Source organism: Alosa pseudoharengus, unplaced genomic scaffold, assembly GCF_046254945.1.
Source record: "Alosa pseudoharengus isolate Yale_2024_CS ecotype anadromous, Long Island Sound unplaced genomic scaffold, YU_APseudo_1.1 YU_APseudo_1.1_scf_6, whole genome shotgun sequence".
NCBI classification, from domain to species: domain Eukaryota; kingdom Metazoa; phylum Chordata; class Actinopteri; order Clupeiformes; family Clupeidae; genus Alosa; species Alosa pseudoharengus.
In genome coordinates, this window is record NW_027468848.1 from 19,670,867 (window position 1) to 19,690,866 (window position 20,000).

A 20,000-nucleotide genomic window follows, 5' to 3' on the forward strand; every position below is an offset into this window, starting at 1 on the left:
TATGTGATATGTAGATTGCAGGATATACAATCAAAGCATTTTAGCATTCAGAATGAAATCCACATCCACTTCCAAGGTAATATCACTGGTCCAGTAGCTGATAGAGAGGGCAGGGATATGATACCTTTTGCATGAACTTCTGTAGCTGTAAAGAGATACCATTACACAAATTCAGGATCCAGACAAGTGTTGGCATTGCAGGCTAATTGAGCTTTGAGTTTGCCTTTGGGTGTTGAACTTCTGCAGCCAGGCAAAGCACATCTAACGGAGATGCCTTTGTGAGATCTGGGGGGGTCAGATTCATGTCAGTAGCCTTTTGTGCCAGCGGTGTTCTCAGCCAGAAGGAGACTTTAAAAGACAAGATTTAATAAATCAAGAGCCAGAGGAAACATTACTAGTGAGGTGAGAAACATGGGGGCTTTAAGGGAATGAAGTATGTGTGAGAGAGAGAGTATGAGAGAGAGAATGGTGTGAAAGTGTAAAAAGGAAGAGAGAGAGAGAGAGAGAAAACAGATAAAAACAACACTGTGACATCCCCATATTGCACTTGCCCAGACTGGTCCATGTCCTGGGGATGTACAGCGCTCTCCTTTGTCTCTCCAGCGTGGCTTCACCAGAGACAGGAGTGAGAGCAGGGAGCAGGCCCAGCCTAATGAAGAGCTAATTGTGCATACAGGGAGCGGGGAGACGTTTGGACATGTGCAAAAACAAAGACACTGCCAGGACAAACTTAAACATTATCAGACAAAGGAAGTGTGTGGGAGAGGCGTGAGAAGTTAGCCGTGAACAGGACAGTTCTGCTTAATCACTTAGCAGACACTGTTTTCCAAAGGGATGGGCCGTAAAGGCCATCCACTGACTATTGTTTATGGTAACATACTGTAATGTTGCTGTCGTAGCTATGCAGACATTGTAGCCATTGCCCATGAAGGGGAACCATAATGAGGAGAAAGCTCTGGCAGCAGCCTGTATTTAGTAGAAATATGCTCATGAACAACAACCTGGTTATTGACTTTACTAAATGGTTAGGTTGTCTGAATGACAGTATATTTATGGTTATACACTGTGTGATATGTGGTATGTGTTTAGAAGGGGGTTCCCAAGATGTTTGTTCTGAACAGTATAGTCACAGGCAAGCTATACAGTACATGTCTGATTAGAAATGTGGGAAGAGAGAATAAAGGGGGAAAATAATCAGTCAACTAATCAGACGCCCACAGTGGGACAAATGTGAATCTGGTTCATGAGTTGAGCCAGAAGATGATTAACAGCAGCATATGCGGTGGCAGTGAAGAAAAGCATAATGAGTACAGTGCAGTGCCCCCTTCAGGGTTGACAGAGCACTGCGTCAAAATGACTGTTCAGTCTGTCAGAGCCACTCACCCCACCCCCCTCCAAATCAATTATTACAAGCACCCATGCACATTTTCAGCACTAGGCCCATAATGACAAAGTAAATTGAGGATGTCACAGTTGATCCTCATACATCAGGTCTGAACCCGTGAAATGAGACAGAAGAGAGAGTGCAAAGCCTTTAAGATGCCGATCATGGACAGGATGGTTCAAGCACACAGCGTCCTTAAGCCCTTACAGTTCCAGAGCATGGTGTGAACTCTTAACAGTTTATGTGACCTGCGCAATTTATTGGCACAGCCGTGAATGTACAAAAGCACACCTTTACGTTGTGCTCCAATAAATCTTCCTAGAAGCATTACCTATAAAAACATCAAGAAAATCTTTCAGACAAGAACCAGCATGCTAGCCCAGATGCTAACAGGCAGGGGTGTTTAACTCGGGTTCTGCCCAATCCCAGTGCTTATCTTCTGGGTCGGGGCGTGCTGGAATTTTGGGGTGTGGACCTGCTTGACTGATTTAAGCCCATATCGTTCTGGCATCTGCTGAGCCTCTTTGGCTCTTGTCTCCAGGTATCGATATCAGAGGATTAAAATCAGCAGAGCCAGGCCTTTTAGTGGAGTTTCGATCCAAATCCCCTTTGGTCACGCGCAGCATGTCTGTCTGTTGCTCGCTCCATCTTCTTAACGCTGAGAACCACTCCGCTCTGTTCCCTCAGCGAGTTCTAGCTGGCCACGGCGGCGTGTTTGTTCTCGGGGTGATGTGAAAGATAAACACAGTGCGGTGAGCTACCTGTCAGGAGCAGGAGCCTGCTGCTGGAGGAGCAGCGATAGCTCCAGGGGCATACCATACACCACTCTCTGAGTCTGAGCTCACCTTCGCTGCGCTGCGCTGCACTGCGGCTTGGATCCCTTCTTGGATCTTTCTGAGGAAGGTGACAGTGAAAGACTAGCTACATCCAGAGATGCGATCCTTTGTCTGTGCTGTGGCGGTGAGACTTGACAGCTTACTTTATTCTGTCTCCAGAAAGGGAGATGCACAGCTAGATAGGATGCGAATTCTAAAGCTGCAGATAGAGACTTCTAAATCTGTGGTTTAGGTGAAGAGGGGAGGGTAGAGAGAGAGAGCGAGAGAGAGAGAGAGAGAGAGAAAGGCAGACAGAAAGAAAGAGCTGTTGCTGCAAAACTGCACTTGACTGCTCTAAGTTGTAGTCACTTCACCCGAGGCTGTGCGGCCTACAGCCACATGTCCTTCCCCATCTCTTATCTCCTCTCTTCAAGCCATAACTCTTCAGAGGAGAGCACTAAACACAGCCACTGGGCCTGCTGAACATTGAGCACTGTGCACATGGATGTGTGCAAACATTGCTGTGTATGGGTATGGAATGGACATGAGTGGCCCCAGCACAGACTATGTACCCCCCCCCCCCTCCTCCCCCCTCCTCCTCCTCTGGGTCTCATCTGTGTTGCTCCCCACAGTAAACACACTTGAACATTTTTCTTCTCTCTCTCTCTCTCCGTGACCCCTTGGCTGTGCTCTCCTATATTTAAAAGACCGGCCCCGGCCTGTCTCTGACTACATTCTGTAGTCCTAGGATGACATATGACAAGTTAGTTTGAACATAATGTACATTGATGTCATCCAGCCACTGACAGAGTGACTGCTCTACAGCTACCTCTTACCACTTGTCTCCCACACTTGATGTGTACCTGTGCCGTGTATGAGTGCTTGTGTAGAAATAGTACAGATTCCACAGTCAGTCTTCATTGTTCACATTGCTGTCAGCTCCTAGGACACTCTGTGACTTGTCACTAAAACAGGGCTCCTCGGGGCATAGTGCTTGACAATGCTTGACATTGTGTGGGTCTTCAGATTTACTTACCTGAAATGTAAGACGTGTTAGTATATAAAATGACAAATTCATCAAGTTGTAAAGAGGTATGAATTGGAATTTGAGAACCCAAGTGGACGGTCCATGTCGGTCTGAATTGTCTGGTCTGTCTGGTGTGTCCGCCAACAGGAGGCTCATACGTTTGTCACAGCGTCAAACGCGGAGGACGTGACGGAGGAGAAGCTGGCCGCAGCCGTGGCCAAGGTGCGTCCGCCGGTGCAGCCCCAGAGGAGGAGCTCCGTGCCCGTGGACAAGGAGGAGATGGTGGTCAGTGCCCTTATTACGTGCTTATTATTGCATTTATTCATTTAGCTGAAACTTTAATCCAGAGCCACCTAATGAGGGATACCATTCAAGCTACAGTGCAACAGGAGACCTTAGTGTAACAGTTAATATTGTATACAATATAACATCAGAGTGCTGACCAATGATACTACCCCTCTCACTCTCCAGCTCCCTCTTTCATACTCTCTCCTCTCTCTCTCTCTCACACACACACACACACACACACACACACACACATACACACACACACACACACACACACACACACACACACACACACACACACACACACACACACACACACACACACACACACACACACACACACACACATACACACACACACACACACACACATTCTCACACACACACACACACACACACACACACACACACACACACAAACAAACACACACACACACACACACACACACATACACACACACACACACACACACACACACACACACACACACAGTCATTGTGTTTGTTTGCATTCAAAGTTTTTCACTATAAATCTTCATGTCAGGGCAAGACACAAAACAGTGTCAGCTAGTAATTTTCATGTCCTTAATCCTGCTAGTAATATCGATGATGATGTTTGTGACGCTCAGTTGTTGCATGGTAACCAAGCATCAATACCGTCTCTGTGCTCAGGGCACAAACTACAGGAAAACAAACGCTGCCATGGAGATGAGAAGAATCAACAGGGACTCTTTCTGGGCACGTGCAGAGGTGTGAATCACAGAGAACATCACCTGACCTACCACACCTGGTTGACTGACATACCGTTGACACATATTTGCATGCACAATTGAATATGAACTAGTGTCATTTCCTTGGTCTGTAGCACAGGAAATCCAGTTCATTAGTTTTGATTACATGTAATAAATCATATGGAGTGACGTTTGGCCCTCTGGTCTTAATTCATCTGATTGTCTGGGTCCCCACGCCCTTCCCCAGCGCGAGGAGGAAGAGAGAAAGGAGGAGGACCGGAAGAGAGCGACGGAGGAGAGGAGGCGCCGGGAGAGAGAGAGGGTGATGCAGGAGAGGAAGGAGGCAGAGGAGAGGGACAGGAAGATGAATGAGAAGCTGCAGATGATTGAGGAACAAAGGTCAGAGGTCACACTTTACGGACAGCCAGACATATTTGTTCAGAAGTTATTATATGTGTCTAGGTGTGTGTGTGTGTGTGTGTGTGTGTGTGTATGTGAATGTGTGTGTTTAAATGTGTTTAACTGCAGTGTTGATGGATTGTTTATGAACCAGACAGCCTCCCCTCTCATAAATGTCTCACCTCATGTTATCGTGCTCACATACTTTGACACTGACATATTATCACATATTTTGACACTGACATATTATCTCATATTTTGACACTGACATATTGTAACATGCAATGGGTGTTGTTGTACTATAATACTTACTTTTCCATATCTATTTTTCCACATCATTTTCAGTGTATGTCTTTCACTGGTGTAATAAACATGGCTTTATGAATAACTTTCTGCAGGAGGCAGCAGGCCTTGACGGAGGAGGAGATGAGGAGGAAAGAGAAGTCCAAATGGGTGAGTCACCACTGACACACATGGAACTCAATCAGTCACATGGACAGCTATGTCTGGAGAGACCAATATCAATTTCTGTCCCTTTTTTGTGTGAGTGCACGTGATATTAATTGTAGAACTGTAGAATTATTAATTGTATTTAAGTAACCGGTTTGTTTGTGTGTGTGTGTGTGTGTGTGTGTGTGTGTGTGTGTGTGTGTGTCTGTGTGTGTGTGTGTGTGTGTGTGTGTGTGTGTGTGTGTGTGTGCGTATGATGTATGTCTGTATGTATGTATGTATTTGTAACAGGACCAGCAACAGAGAGAGCATGAAGAAGAGCTCAGAGAACGATTCAGACGCAGTGAGTCCATAGAGAAAGCAGCGGTGAGCCACTTCTCCACACACACACACACACACACACACACACATACACACACACACTCTCTCTCTCACACACACACACACACATACACACACACACACACACACACACACACACACACACACACACACACACACCCCTTCCTGTCAACATAAGAATGTGCTAACCATCCTCCAGTTGACAGGAGTGTGTGTTTCTCTTTCTGTCCACTAGGAGGCAGCAGCACTGGTCCAGCAGCGGTCCAACAACCCCAGAGAGTTCTTCAGACAGCTGTCCTCCTCCTCTCAGCCCCCTGGCAGCCCCCAGTCCCCACACACAGGTATTGACCTGCAACCGCTCCAGCAGGGAGTCAAGGACACTCACACAGGTCACAGTGATCTCTAGTGTCTCTGACCTCCATTGGTATGGAGAGGTGCTTCACATGGTAAAGCCAGGGAGCACTCAGAGGCCACACTGATGTTGCTCTAGGAAACTTAAATGCTATATTTACTGGTTAAGTGTCATTGAAGACCTGCATACATGTTTTGTGTAGGTCACTCACAGTCTGAAACTACTTTCGTCACTGTGAATGATTTTGTTTATTACACACACTCTGTCTCACAACGGATAGCAGCCATGAGATGTGAGGATCTTTCTTTCCATTACTGAGCAGAAGATAGTGCTTCCCCTTCTTTTGTGAGACATCTTCCTCTGTCCCGCTCTCTGTGCAGGGAAGCCCCCGTTCCGACGCTACAGACGCAGCCTCACAGACACGGCCTTCATCTTCCAGAAGTCCGACGGGGGTCCCACCTCACCACTCAGCCCAAGAGACAGCTGCCCGTCTCCGTTCGGCCAGTCCCCTCGCCGGACCCCCACCTCCCCTCTGCCCTTCTCCTCCGGCTTCTCCCAGGCGTCCCGCTCTCCCCTGCGCTCTCCGCCCGCGTCGCCACAACGCTCCACACCTCCGGTGGTGCCATTACCCAGCATGCCACCCTCCAGACCCCCGCCGCCGTCCGCTCTGCCCCCAGTCCCCGCTCAGCCCCAGGAAGCCCCGTCCCCAGCCCCGGCCTCCCCAGGTCTGCAGGCCAGCCTGGTGCAGGCCTCCTGCTCTCCTCCTGCTTCCCCACCAGGTGGCGCCACTGCTGAGCCACTTGCTGAGAGCCCAGAGTACCCAGAGGGTGAGTGTATGAATAATGGGAGTATGAGTTAGCACATGAGAAAAATGTGCTAGATAAGGAGTTTAGGTGAGCTGAGGCCCACTGGTGGTCTCCCTTGGGTGCTCCCTTGGGTTCAATAAAGTATCTATCTATCTATTTAATAATGTAGTTTCACTGTGAGACTCAGCATGTTTCTATTCATGTTGCTTCCGTAGTCAGAATGGTGGTCCCTGGGTCTCCATCAGTTGAACGTCCCTGTTAGACAGACATAGTTTGAAACAAGGCTGATACAATGTCATGGGTTGTTTTTTGTCTCCATCTAGACTTGCGCTCAGCTGGACACACTCTGAGCAGCCTGGAACCTGAGGCAGGAATTTGTGTCCGGGCCGTCCTTGTGGAAGAGGAGGAGGAGGAGGAGGAGGAGGAGGAGGAGGAGGAGGAAGGACAAAGAGAACAGGTGGAGGCTCCGACGGCCAGCGCCACAGATGTGAATGAGGAGGAGGTGGAGGCTACCGCCCCCGAGGCCTCCACAGGCTCTGCAGAACCAGAACTAGAACCAGAACTAGAACCAGAACCACAATCAGAGCCAGTAGCACAACCAGAGCCAGAGGAGGTGCAGGAGATCCTGACGGAGGAGCCACAACCCGGAGGAGCACCAGAGGCACAGACTGAGGAGGACGAGGAAGGAGTTGAGGAAGAGGTGGAGGAGCAGGAGGTGTATGTGGAGCCGGCCCAGGAGGAGGAAGACAGCGAAGAGCCAGTGGACGCAGGTAGGCAGCTGTGCTCTGGACCACCCTCCTCCTGACCCCTACTAAACATGCGGCCTTGTGTTCTCATCACATGCTTTGCTGTTGCCCTGCACTCAGCGTCTTTGCACAGTATTCAGGAGTTTGGACTTTGCACTGGACTGAAGTTGCTGGAACACTCCCTTGTGACAGCAAGCACATTTTAATTGAGTAATGGCTTGATCATATGATCCTGATCAATCAGCAAGGCATGCTGTTGTAAGATATTGGAGCAGACATTTATCTGCATCATGAGGTTATGCGTATGCTATCTGTGTGGGAAGTGCAGGGTGGATGGGAAGTATCTACCTGACATTTGTACTCTTTGAACGTATCTGTTCATTTGGTAGTTGCATGAGTTAAACAACATCACCAGCATGATGTTGAGAAGCAGGCTTGTTAAACTCACCACAAACAAGTGGCAACAGATTCTTTTGCCATGGCTGACTGGGCTTTGTGCTTGTGTATGGGTGTGTTTTGTGTGTGTGTGTGTGTGTGTATGGGTGCGTGCGTGTGTGTTGATACAGGTGAAGAGGCCCTAGAGCAGTGTGAGGACTTGCTGCTGGTGCAGAGCAGGACTCTGCAGAATGGCACAGGTACCATAGAACACCAATGTTGCAGTTGCACAAACACAAACATGTTAGTGAGCGAACCTGAGGACTCTGTATGCGAAACGCGTTGTTCGCTCTGAATAAAATCGAGTAAACGTCAACAGTGTGCGGTAGAGCAATCTTATTTTTTGCTACAAACATGTAAGTCTTTACATAATGCTCAGTTAGGAATTCATGTGACATGCCGATTGGTAGAGGGTGCTATACCTGTACTTGGAAAGACATGAGGAATGAGGAACTTACCCGCATTTCCTTCTCATTCTTCTCCAGAAAAGGAATACATGCATATGACAGGCATGGACCAAGATGGGATTGTGGAGGAACAGGGGAAAGAGATATCAGAAAATGGGGATGAGGTACAGCCAGTAAATGCAAGCGTGCACGCACACACACACACGCACACACACATACGCGCGCGCACACACGCACACACACACACACACGCACACACGCACACACGCACACACATACACAGACCAAAGAAAGTGGTTGTGTCTCTGTAATTTCCATGATGGTATAAATATGGTAAGGTAAACCCTGCTGTATATGGTTCAGTTCACATACAATAGAAAAAAATATATGTTTAATGAATATGAACAGAGAATATGTTCTACCATTCTACCATTTTTTTTACCATTTCTTTACAGGGATCACCAGAACAGCAGCTTTGTGTACGAGCTCTCTATGACTATGAGGCTGGTCAGTATGCCCCCCCCCCCCCACACACACACACACACACACACAAACACATACACACACGCATGAAGACACACCAACACACTTCTCTTCACTCTTTTCTCTTTGTCGTACGCAGAGGATGAATCAGAGCTTTCTTTTGCGCCGGGAGACATTATCAGCGATGTGGAGACTGTGGACAAAGGCTGGTGGAGGGGCTTCAGCAAAGATGGCCGCCAAGGGCTCTTTCCTGCCAACTATGTCGAAACCATTTAAAACACGCGCACGCATATACACACACACACATACACACACACACACACACACACAGGGATGGAGGGATGACATCCCTTCATTCTTCCAGCCAAAAGCAGACATCCTATCCACCAGCATTTTACTCTACTCTTACACCATTGAAACCTTTTGAAATCGGACTGGTCTTAAACACTCCCTCTGAGCAACTCATCAGGATCGATCAGGGGCAGCTTCATATATAAGTAACAGAATTTTTATTTTAACCAACATGCAGGTTCTCACAGTGAGGCTAAACATTTATCCTCACATCTCTTAACCATTTCTTAATTCTTTTTATTATTCTCAAATAATCCACTATGTATGCATTTTGGATTTCATTTCTGTTTTTAGTCTTAATCCAACTTTTGCACAAATATTGTATTTTCCCCTTTAATATGCAAGTGAAGTTTGTCTTGTGTAATTCATGCTCCATGTTTTCAGCCAGATGTTACATTTGTGTGAATATCCATTATCTATGTGGGCACTGCTTTAAAAGAGTGGATTTAAAAAGAAAACGAAAACAAACAAATGACCAGTTCATTGTATCTATTATATTTAGCCTTAGATTTACTTGGAACGTGTATGAAATTTCATCAATAACCAGGGGTTTGAAATGACCACATTAGCAGGGATAACCGTATACCAATCAGAAAGCTGAATCAATCCAATATTCTATACTTCCTTCCTAAATAATGAGAATGATTCTCGTTCAGTCTGGCGTGGTGCGGAATAGAAACTGCACTTCTCAGTCCTAACTGCATTTGTGTGCTTGTTCTCTTCTATTCCACTGTACACTAGTCAGTCTTACCATGTAACACCCCAGACTGCTGATAACGTCCTTTTCATGCTCATGTAAAAAGCTATGTTTTATAGGCAAATTGTTTAGAAGGAAAGTTCACCGTTTCTGTCATGTTTGTACTTTCATGTTTGTCTGGGTTTGTCCATTCTTTCTTGTAAATACAGTATCATACAATCTGGAACACTCCACTGCTTTTATTCTGTTTGCCTTCATAATTTATTCATGTTCATTGCTTTGTTTTTGTGAACACTGACATTTGTAGAATTGCTGCTATGATGACCATACAATACCTAATTTATAGAGAGGCCCACGATGACCATACAATACCTAATTCATAGAGAGGCCTGTAAATGGGAGCTCCCGGAAGCCACAGAGGAGGATAAGGTGGCATTGGAGGACCCTGCCAATGCCGCCAACTCCTCCCTTGGTGGTCTTTTTAAATCAACATTATTGCAGAGAAGTAGGTGTTAGCGTTTTATGAAAAAAAAAAACAGTGGTAGAATATATTAAAAGAAAGAGTAGGAGACAATTGTGTAGTTATTTACTTCATGAATAATTTATTGTTAGGGCTATGTACGGAGTTAGCTTCTTCCTCTTAAAGTTTGATCTCTTTAAAGAGTAACGTGCATGCAGACAGCCTGCTGACCAATAACCAAGCACAGGTGTTAACAATCAGTGTTATTTCTGACAGAACAGTTATGCCTGTAACTGATAAAATAATATATCAATATAATATATCAGAATTTATAACAAAATACATGAACAATTTAACATAAAAGGAACAAATAAAATGTTAGATTACAAAACTTTACAATAATAACAAAGGCTGATATGACTGTATGGTACAGTAAGTAGAGAGTGTTCATAAAGCAAGTCACTGGGTCATGCTGGCCACTGGACAGTCTTCATAACCGTGTAACATGCTCGCTGTCTGCATCGATGCAGAGGCATATTTTATAGTCACTGTAAAAGAGAGTTATGGGACAATAGGATACTCTGTTAGATTAAGCATCCATGGAAACCTGCCAATTTCATAATTACAATCTTTCATCTCATTTACATCTACTATGATGACAATGCTCACAATCGAGAGCCAAACGAAATAAAATTCATATTCCATATTTATCCATATTTCCATATCTAAATTGCATACTTTCAATCCACTGTGTATTTGTTTGTCTTGTTGGAGACAAGGACACTATTGAATTTATCTTTATGGTAAACTGCGTATTCAGGTAAAATCTGTTTTCGCATAAACTAACTAAATGTGGTTCATCATTAAGAGTGTCCTATCATATACATCTGATCACCACAGCTGAATTTCTGACTTTGTGTACATTTTTTCAATCATTTGAAGTGATGCAACTTTCTGAACGAAAAGAGAAAAAAATGAATCCCATTTGAATAGAAACAAAGCAATACTCTCTATTGCACCAAAATGATATAAAAACCTCAGGCTGCTGCAGCGTTAATGTGATCCATATGTACAGAGGGCTTAACATTTCTCTGGGGAAGTAAAGGGTGTAGTGAGTGTATGTACTGCATGTACATTAATATGAGGTACTTCAAAATATGGGAAGTTCTCTAGGGACACTCTGGGGAGATCTTATAAAATGGCGTAGCCCTGAGGGTATCACAGTAGCAGGTAGTGGAGCTGGTGCAATCGCACTTAGTCAGGTGACCAGAAGTAAGGGGACTCATGCTCTGCTCTCTGCTCTCTTCTCAAAAGCACAGGCATGCATTTACCAGGGAGGGAGAGGTCTCCCACATCTCCTCTACTTAGGGACAGTCTCAAGGCTAACATTACGTTTTGTGTTGAGAAGAAATCTAAGAGAAATTCTTAATGTTATCATTATTGAGTTATTAAAACAACTTCTTTTTTCTGTTACAGTCTTAGATTTACAGCAACTAAGGGTACACCTCAAGGATAAACCTGCATTTGGGTTAACAACAGTTGAGTATAATCACAGTATTATTAGTATGTGGTGAGTTTAAAGTAGTTGCACAGTTTGTGTGAATTCCACTGAGCCTTCCGTTAAGCTCAAATGTACACAATCTTTGGGAGTCTGTGTAGTACCCATAATGCTTAACTCAAAGGAAGAGATACCAACCACATCTCCCTAAGGGTTTCCATTCTCAGGACAGGGGGAGTGACCTGAACATGGCACCAGCAGGACTTATTATTGGCTCATGAGGGATGATGTGGATGCTGATTTGTTTTCCAGTTTGACACTAAAGGGCTCAAAGAATCTAAAGAATCACCTTGTGAAACCTGTAGGTATTACACGTGAGTAAACATTGTGCAATGGTTGACTCCCAAGTGATAAGAAGGTAATCTCCCATGTCATATAGACCTGCGTTTTGTTTGCGTCTGGCCTGCTCCCATTCTGTCATTATACGGACAGTCTTCGGCCCTTAATCATTCCAGTTCGTTCCCAGGGAAATGAAAGAGACAAGAAATTCTTCTTCTTCTCAACAGTTGCTCAGTCTTTTTTTTTCCTTCTAAATGTAATGCTATGCGTGATTGTGAGGGTGTGAGGGTGAGGGTGCGGATGAGGGTAGGGATGGCTGTGCGTCAAACTTGGCTCTGCATCCAGTTGCGGGGGTCCAGCTTCGTGCGCAAGTTCCTGAGGCTGCGCCGGGCTCCTGTGGGCCGGGCGAAGGGCATGTCGCCCTCGTGGCCTCCCGCACTGCCCGTGCTGCTGCCCGTGCTGCCCTCGCTGGAGCTGCTGGACGTGCTGGAGCTGCTGGAGCTGGACAGGGTGGCCAGGGTGGGGGAGCGGTGGTGGGGGGCCACGGAGGAGGACGAGGTGGCCGCGGAGGAGGACGTCATAGCCGGGGTTTGCGGGGAGCATTGAAGGACCCTGCCGACACCGCCAACTCCTCCACCTCCTCCTCCCATACCTCCGCCTATACCTCCTCGGCCGCGTAAGCTGCTGAGCTTGGCGTCCAGCGACAGGGTACGCGGCCGGAAGCGAGTCTTGGAGGAGGAGGAGGAAGAGGAGGGCGTGGGCGACGGGGAGATGAAGGAAGGGGAGTCGGCGGCCCAGCCGTAGTGGCGAGAGCAAGGGCTCGTGCTGCAGGGGCTGTCGCTGTCCGACGCCAGGCTGGCCTGAGAGGAGAGCAGGCGGCCGCAGCGGCCAGGCTGGCGTCCGGGGCTGAGGAACGGGGAGGCCGGTGAGCGCAGCTGATGGTGGTGGTGGTGGCGGGGGATGGGCTGGGGGGTGGTCGGCGGGGAGCCCTCCTCCTCGAACAGGGCCATCCAGGCGGGGGGAGTGGCGGCGCCTCGCCTCAGCTGGGTGCGCAGCTCCCACTCCTGGATCTGCCGCGTCAGGATGTCCGTCACCGTGCCAATGTCGTCCGACGGGTCAATAACTACGAGGAGACAGAGTGGTCATTATGACAGTTTCCGACTTCATGAATCATCTCTATTTTGGGAGTGACATACGGGGTATCAGGAGGGAGATGTGGGGTTTTTTGTACTAGAATGATGAAACACAAAAACACTAAATGCTACTGCTATTAGCTATTACTAAATCCGAAATCAACGTAAGAAGTACTGTACTGCTTGTGATTCCAAACTCCAAGTACAGACACTTACTAATCAACTATGAGACTGACATTAAATTAACCTTTGGTATCCATGACAGTGAAGTTCAGTTGGCAGCATAAATATCCATGTTAAAACCTATGTGACACGAAACAGCAAACAATATTCAGCAATATTCATTAGCTGTCAGATGATGAAGATGTAAAAACAAGTGTTGCTGACAGGTCTGGTATTTACTTCCTATTTACTTCTAAAGCCACACATGTTCACTCAGTGTCTTCAATGGGCCTGAGGCTCTGGGTCAGAAGGTTTCATATGGACTTTTAAACTTACAACGCAAGCAGTTTAGATCAAACAAAATCCATACTGTTTAGAAATTATGTTGCCAGGGCAATTGTTATGTAGTAATGCTGACACCACCATGCATCTCCCTAGCAGATGGATGATTCAAGACCATGCTGAGGCGTGATTGGTCGCGCTTGGTCACCTGTCACTGTAATATGAGGAGAGCAGAGCGCGGATCTCCGCAGCAACGGCGTTATCCTGCAGCAGCAGCCCCTCACACACCGGGGCAGCGACAGAGGGAGCTAAGGGGCCAGGGGAGGGGGACGACGTGTGTGTGTGTGTGTGTGTGTGTGTGTGTGTGTGATGTGATGGATATTAATTATAAGTGTGTCCATGTTTGTGTGTTTATGAGGGAGGGTGATGCCAAACAAAAAAATGTGGCCATGTTGTGACAATGTGGTCAATGGATTATGAAATATGGAATTAATCAATTCATTTGAAAAAGGGTCAACCACATGGAAAAAGGCGAACGGGAAGACAAATCAGATGGATGGAGGGATAGAGAGATGAGGGTGGAGGACGGAGGAGGGCAGTCAGGAAAAGGGAGAGAAGAGAAGAAAGAGAAAAACACAGTCAGACAAACCCACACAGAGCAGACGGCAGTTCAGCAGTAGAGACAGAAGAGAAGTTTCTCCCCAGTAGGAACAGGAGCCCCAGAGAGCCCAGTTAGTGGCATGCACACACACACACAGACACTCAGAGACAGGAGATTATTAAGAATCTACACACCCCTTGTCTCTTTCACATACTCATTTTTATCACACACACAGACACGCTTCGTAAAGCACAAGGCTGACCTTCACTAAAGGAGATGTGTGTTGAGATTGAGTGTGTGTCTGACTGGACAGCACTTCCCCCACACCTGACAATCCAGCACCTGACACTGACCGCCATACTAACCGCCAGACACAGCTGGTGTCCTTTACACCAGCTCATAAGCATCTCTTTGATATGAGTTAGTTGGTCTAGTCCAGGTGGACTGAGGCTAGTTTTTTATTATTACTACCGTCTCTAAGACTCTGCTATACAGACATGTTGAATCACCTGACAAATCAAACAATGGTCACATTGTTAGATAATATTACACTGTAGCCCAGCAATATGTTACTATACAGAGTGATTAATTACCACCACAGTGCCTACCAGACACAATATTGTCTTTTTTGTTTAAAAAAAAAAAAAATGTATTTGATATGATGATAAAAGCCTAGGGTGATAGTCAGCAAATGTGTGTTTGTTTGTGTGTGTGTGTGTGTGTGTGTTTCCTTACCCATCTCATGGTAGAGGGAGCCTTGCTTAGGTGTGAGTGGGGCTAGTTTCTTTGGCGAGGGCAGGTCGATTTTCATCAGATCGTCACAGCACTGCTTCCACTGGCCTGCAGGGGGCAGACGTGCATGTTTAATTTCACTGACCAGAGTCTTTTATAATGGCAACTACATGCACCATACACTTCACAATCTGGCTAGCTACCTCTATTAAGTCAACCTTTCTGACAACATTTCACCTCCTTTAACACATGGAGTTTCTTCCCAAATATCATATAGACCAAAGATGTAGGCTCTGAGAGAGAACTGCACTACAGGTTCCTCATTTCTAAATATAAATAGTCATTCATTTCCACTTTTTACAAGGCAGAAATATACCTCATGTTCTTAGTAAAGTAACATTATGGCATGTACATTGCAATTCAACTAAATTAAATTGTGCCAGCCTGTATCAGTTCATATGAACTACCCAACTCCATATATACGGACTTACTACTGCTTCTGCTACAGCAGCCTAACTAGCACACTGGCAAAGTCTCTGACTGTTTATCTGTGTCAGTGTACTTGTGTTTGTAACACTGTGATGGTCTGTGTGAGAATATATAGTTAGGGTCAGACTGGCTTAGCAGAATGCTTTAATTCCAATGTGTTTTATGCATGAGAGTGCGTGTGGGAGTTTGTTTGTTTACTGCACTGTGGGTTAAAAAGGTATACCATGTGTTGCTGTGTGTGTGTGTGTGCCTGTGTGTGTGTGTGTGTGTGTATGTGTGTATGTGTGTGTGTGTGTGTGTGTGTGTGTGAGAGAGAGTATCTGTGGCAGTGAGTGTGATTATGTGGGAGTTTGTATGTGTGAGTATGTGGGAGTTTGTTTATTGCACTGTTAGAGAGGCAGTGTGTGTGTGTGTGTGTGTAAGTGTGTGTGTGTGTGTGTGTGTGTGTGTGTGTGTGTGTGTGTGTGTGTGTGTGTGTGTGTGTGTGTGTGTGTGTGTGTGTGTGTTTGTGCACATGGTCCCTCTGACTCTTACTCATGTCATAAAAGTGCTGCCAGAAGGCTTCCATCCAGCGCTGCGTGTCCTCTCTGCTCTCTGTGAGGAGTGTGTGTGTCACCTCCTCCCCGCCGTACTGGTTACTGATGCAGATGCTCTGGGCCTTACTGTGGGGGTCTCTCTCTGCCGCTCGTATCCTCGTCTCCTAATGCACACACACACACACACACACACACACACACACACACACACACACACACACACACACACAGGCAAGCACGCACGCACACGCACAGCAAAACACACAGACACACAGAGAAACACACATTATTTTGGAGACTTAAACAACTCCAAAATATAGGCCAGTCTTTTTTCCTCTTGTCGGCATTAACACATGGCTCTCCACACCCCGTATGTTCTTCACTACGTAACAAGCCCCGCTGCATAACTCCAGGATGAGCTAGCCATGAATGTTTCATTCTAAAACCATTTCGGGACGCTCTATTGCCAAGTTGTGTGCATCTGAATAAAACAGAGGCTCTCCCCATGACTCTCTCACTCTGCCCGTGAAGACAGACTCAAGACGGCCACACCCAAGCCCTCCGCTGACATCTCAGACACTGATGTGGTTCAACACACGCACACAAAAATGGGGGTAATTAAATGCGCACTATGTGAATAATAACAAAAACATTTGGTAGCTGAAAAACAGCAAACAGATGTGCCTTAGTGGTGAAGTCTCTGTTTAACATAGCGTGGATGAAGAGGGATAGTCGGGTCAGACTGTTTGGGGTTCTGAGACGCGTGGTGATTAATTATGGTGGTCAGTAACGAGCAGCAGGGAGGAAATCAATAGATGCTGAATGCTTTGGGGCATGACTTGTCTTTCCTGTCTCAGGAAATTACGCAGCGGCTCGTGAGAAAGTGCCCCGACTTACTTTGTTGATGCCGATTGTTATTGCGGGATCCACATTCGCGTCCATGTCCTGTTGCTGGTGGTAGCAGAAGAGGTTTGTCCCCTTAAGGACACCGTAGACATTCGTGTAGCTTTGAGAGTCGTTCCCATGCTGGTAGGAGTAGAGGTAAGTAGAGATTAAAAAACAGATGAAGAAGGTCCAACTTTACAAGTAAATAATACAAGTAGAGAGTGACAGAGAATAAGAGAAGAGGAGAGGAGAGGACAACAACAGTGAAGACAAATGCTGCTCAACAACAACAGTGAAGACACATGCTGCTCAAAGGAGTTTCATAGCAATACAAGAAGAGAAAGAGACAGAGAGGAGGATATGGAGAGACAGAGAGGAGGATATGAAGAGACAGAGAGGAGGATATAGAAAAGACAGAGAGGAGGATATAGAAGAGGCAGAGAAGAGGATGTATAAAGAAGGTTCAGTGGGACATTCGAAGGACATCCACCTGACCCACCGGGACAGGGAAGTGTGAGCCACACACCTTGACCTTCAGGCGTCCGCTCATCATCTGCTGATTCATGCAGTTGGGCTGGGCCGCCAGGCGACAACACACACTCCCGTACAGCGGCACCCAGAAGGAGCAGTCCTCTGTGGACACACACACACAACAGGAATGAAACACGCTCAACAGCGCCTCCAACAGTCAGCAGTGAACAGGGCACTACGCCCCTGAGGCCTTTCAATGATCAAAACCATTGATTTTATGGTGGAGTTAATGAATGTGTCATGTTGTCATGGCAAAGTCCTGTGGATATAGTGTGGAAACACTACTTCGAGCTGAACTAAAAGCAGTTTAAAGCGCTAATTATATTCTGTTGAATAGATTTGCACATGATCACTAAATGAAGAATCACATACACATGTTTACATAGCCTCCTGAACTAGTCTGAGTTATGGCAGCTAATTACACTGATTCCAACTACAGCCCCCAGCAGGACTTTCCTCTTGCTACTGTCTCAGCCTGAAAGCCAGCCATGGAGAACTGACTGAGCAGCCATTTCATAATTCACAACACATCAATACTCCATTTACCCCCCTCTGTGATGTGCTCTCCTTCCAAAGTCCATACTTTTCCCTTTCTCTCTCTCTCTCCCTCTCTCTCTCCCCCTCTCTCTCTCTCTCTCTGTCTGTCTGTCTGTATGTGATTTCAGGATGTGTAGTCCTGCAGTGTTCCAGATGGCAGGGTCAGTCTGTGGGCCTAATCTGGGCCAGACTAGAGGCAGCTCTATGCTCTTAAAGGTGCCCTCCACCATTCAAACCCCATAAAGAGCTTGTCAAATTCAGTGATTGCTTCATGTGATTGTCTAGCTGTCATCTCCACAAGAAAACCCTCCATGGTTCGTACTGTACTGTACATGGAAAACAAGCAGTGAGTCCAACCTTCCACGGCTTCTGGAGCACCGGAGAGAGAGAGGTGCCATTTGATCAGCGGTGACTGCACCTCTAAGGAGAGAGAGAGAGAGAAACGGACAGAGCACCCTTGGAGTCAGGTTTGCACTCACCGTTGGCAGTGATGGTGAGGTCGTGCGTGCGGAAAGAGTCCTGCACGTGTGCCAGTGAGAGTGTGGTGTGGGCCAGGAGGTGATACTTGGGGCCCCTGCGGAGAAAGAGGACACGCGTCTGGCACTGGGACACAGGGCAGGTGCTATACTGGCTCAGATGCCACAGTGAGGTGTTAGCTAGGTGTTAGCAATGCTAAAGGCATGCTGTGGGTGCTTTTCCATGTGGAGCACATATATTAAATCTAACTTCTCTATGTGCTTTGCAAGTCTGGAATATTATCCTTTATATCCATCTCCTCTATGTGCTTTGCAAGAATGGAATATTTTTTTAAAAGAAGGGCAAAAGTCACTAAAAATCTGTAGTGTGGTAACAGCCTTTAATAGCTATCAGAGCAATATGCTAGCTCCACTCACAGGCATTGCAAAACACTTGTTTATCAGCTACCATAAGACCCTGCTGGACATGCCAGGCACCATGAAAATCAACCTCTCTGGACATAACTGCCCCTGACTAATCGCTATTGACAAAGCGGGTGAAGGCATCAGTTGCTGGGCAATTAAGGTGGGGTGAGCAAACGGACAAGGACAACTGGCTGGCGTAAGGGATGGGGGACGAAGAGAGGGACTGTCCACTCACGGGACGGAGGAGACGGGCAGCAGCAGTGTGGCGCCGCCTCCGTTGCTGACGGGGCTGCCGGGGCCGGGCTCCATGGCGGCCCTCATCTTCTTGCCGGCCGAGCGGCCGAGGGAGCTGCTGAGCTTGCTGGCCAGCTTCCTGGGCGTGCTGCCCGCCGAGCAGTCATCCTCCGAGCAGCAGCTGTACAGCTCCACACGCAGCTCGAAGCCTGGACTGGCCTCGTTACTGATGGACACACACACACACACACACATACACACAGACAGACACACACACACACACACACACACACACACACACACACATACACACACACACACACACACAATCCACAGGCAAACAAAAAGGCAATAGAAATCAGACAGACACAAAAACACAGAAACAAAAACATAGACAAAGATATACACACAAATTAGAGAGAGAAGATCACCCAAACACAAACACACACATAAACACCAAGCCATGCAAATGACAGAGAAAACGAATAAACAGACACACCCAGAACAGATGTACGCATAAAAACACACAAACACAGACAGACAGACACACACACACACACACACAGACACACGCACACACACACATATAGGAAAAAACACCAGAAATTCTTGTTATAATCTTGAAATGCCATCTGGTAATGAAGTGCACAGGAGTGCCAGAGCGTTGATCTATTAGCAATAAATCTCCCACATGTTGCCTGTTGGCAGTACAACTCTAACGCTCATTAAAATGTCTGCCGTTGCGGGGAACAGCAGTTAGCAAACGCAGAACTGGTACTGAGGGTTTCTCAAACGTTGGCTGTGAAAGTACAGGCTGCAGCGGTGCCTTTCTATTTAGTCAGTTGACCTGGGTTCCATTCTATTTGGTCAGTTGACCTGGTTCCATTCTATTTGGTCAGTTGACCTGGGTTCCATTCTATTTGGTCAGTTGACCTGGGTTCCATTCCCAGTCTGTGTTGCTTTGGATAGAGGCATCTGCTCAATCCG

General features: G+C 46.7%; 2 protein-coding genes across 4 annotated transcripts in view; one reads left to right on the forward strand and one right to left on the reverse strand.

Annotated features, from left to right (window-relative positions):
• Positions 1–9,939, forward strand: part of LOC143106091 (uncharacterized) — a 33,090-nt gene extending 23,151 nt beyond the window's left edge. The window contains exons 5-16 of the mRNA XM_076270269.1: positions 3,374–3,511; positions 4,187–4,264; positions 4,493–4,644; positions 5,043–5,097; positions 5,386–5,460; positions 5,672–5,777; positions 6,169–6,615; positions 6,918–7,364; positions 7,907–7,975; positions 8,261–8,346; positions 8,638–8,689; positions 8,805–9,939. Of these exons, the coding sequence (XP_076126384.1) occupies positions 3,374–3,511; positions 4,187–4,264; positions 4,493–4,644; positions 5,043–5,097; positions 5,386–5,460; positions 5,672–5,777; positions 6,169–6,615; positions 6,918–7,364; positions 7,907–7,975; positions 8,261–8,346; positions 8,638–8,689; positions 8,805–8,941 (1,842 nt within the window). The 3' untranslated portion in view covers positions 8,942–9,939. The remainder of the gene's footprint in view (positions 1–3,373; positions 3,512–4,186; positions 4,265–4,492; positions 4,645–5,042; positions 5,098–5,385; positions 5,461–5,671; positions 5,778–6,168; positions 6,616–6,917; positions 7,365–7,906; positions 7,976–8,260; positions 8,347–8,637; positions 8,690–8,804) is intronic.
• Positions 9,940–10,305: 366 nt separating this feature from the next.
• Positions 10,306–20,000, reverse strand: part of rtkna (rhotekin a) — a 56,759-nt gene continuing 47,064 nt past the window's right edge. For 2 of the 3 annotated variants that reach the window (XM_076270377.1, XM_076270378.1), the window contains exons 6-12: positions 19,015–19,239; positions 18,378–18,472; positions 17,357–17,463; positions 16,843–16,971; positions 15,944–16,109; positions 14,924–15,028; positions 10,306–13,133 (exon numbers count right to left, since the gene is read on the reverse strand). In XM_076270377.1, coding sequence (XP_076126492.1) covers positions 12,334–13,133; positions 14,924–15,028; positions 15,944–16,109; positions 16,843–16,971; positions 17,357–17,463; positions 18,378–18,472; positions 19,015–19,239 — 1,627 coding nt within the window. In that variant the 3' untranslated portion in view covers positions 10,306–12,333. Of the gene's footprint in view, positions 13,134–13,237; positions 13,896–14,494; positions 14,504–14,923; positions 15,029–15,943; positions 16,110–16,842; positions 16,972–17,356; positions 17,464–18,377; positions 18,473–19,014; positions 19,240–20,000 lie in introns of those variants that run through there. The other variant, XM_076270379.1, reaches the window with a different exon arrangement.